Genomic DNA, 1,279 nt, shown 5'->3' on the forward strand with positions numbered 1-1,279 from the left:
CTGGGGTGTATAGGGAGCTGGGGTGTATAGAGAGCTGGGGTGTACATGCAACTGAGCTGTATAGACAGCTGGTGTGTATAGAGAGCTGCGGTGTATAGGCAGCTGGGGTGTACATGCAGCTGAGCTCTATAGGGAGCTGGGGTGTATCTCTATCTGGGGTGTATAGGAAGCTGAGGCGTATGGGCAGCTGGGGTGTACAGGGAGCTGGGGTGTACATGCAGCTGAGCTGTATACACAGCTGGGGTGTATAGAGAGCTGGGGTGTATAGGGAGCTGGGGTGTATCGGCAGCTGGGGTGTATCTTTATCTGGGGTGTATAGGCAGCTGTGCTGTATCTTTATCTGGGGTGTATAGGCAGCTGGGGTGTATCTGCAGCTGGGGTGTATAGGGAGCTGGGGTGTATGGGCAGCTGGGGTGTATAGGGAGCTGGGGTGTATCTTTATCTGGGGTGTATAGGCAGCTGGGGTGTATCTTTATCTGGGGTGTATAGGCAGCTGGGGTGTATGGGCAGCTGGGGTGTATAGGGAGCTGGGGTGTATGGGCAGCTGGGGTGTATAGGGAGCTGGGGTGTACGTACAGTTTGGACCCAGTTGGCGGTGGAGGGTAGGGGGAGGGGCTGTATTGCTTCGACTGCTTTTTGTGCTGCTTCTAGGGCTCTGAGCTGCGTCAGCATGTCTTGCTGCTTCTCTTGCATGCGTTTCTGTTCCTGCTCATCCTGCTGCTGCTGCTGCTGCTGCTGCTGCTGCAGGAGGAGTTGCTGCTGCTGCTGTTGATGCGTTAGGATTTTCTGCTGCAGTTCCTGGCGTCTCGCTGTCAGTGCTGCTGCTGCTGCTGCTGCTGCTGCTGCTGAACCCTCACCCACTGTCTCTAGCAGCCTAGCAGCAACAGAATTTAGAGCAGCAGCAGCAGCAGGCTGCAGCAGCTTGACTATCTGCGGCTCCCCAATACGCAGACACCGAACGAAGGTAACAGAGAGAAGAGCTCGTGTGTTCAACCACTGCGGCAACTGCTGCTGCTGCTGCTGCTGCTGCTGCTGCTGCTGCTGCTGGGGGGAGGAGACTTCGTCTGCTGCAGCAAGAGAAGCAAACTTACGCAGCAAAGCTGCTGCTGCTGCTATCCCCAGACAAGACACACGCACAGACGGATGCATCGCCACCCGCAGCACGCCGCTGTTCAATAAGGCCCCCAATACTGCAGGGTCAAAGCTACGAAGCACCTGCAGCAGCAGCAGCAGCAGCAGCAGCAGCAGCAACAGCAGCAGCAGCAGCAGCAGCAGCAGC

At 57.0% G+C, this 1,279-nt stretch overlaps 1 protein-coding gene across 1 annotated transcript in view; it reads right to left on the reverse strand.

Moving 5' to 3' along the window:
- Positions 1–1,279, reverse strand: part of EMH_0008840 (uncharacterized protein) — a gene marked incomplete at both ends in the record, with an annotated part of 3,913 nt that overhangs the window by 2,316 nt on the left and 318 nt on the right. Inside the window, one exon of the mRNA XM_013498482.1 lies at positions 573–1,215. Within this exon, the coding sequence (XP_013353936.1) occupies positions 573–1,215 (643 nt within the window). The remainder of the gene's footprint in view (positions 1–572; positions 1,216–1,279) is intronic.

The sequence above is a fragment of the Eimeria mitis genome, genomic scaffold, assembly GCF_000499745.2.
Source record: "Eimeria mitis Houghton genomic scaffold, Emh_scaff345, whole genome shotgun sequence".
Classification (NCBI taxonomy): domain Eukaryota; phylum Apicomplexa; class Conoidasida; order Eucoccidiorida; family Eimeriidae; genus Eimeria; species Eimeria mitis.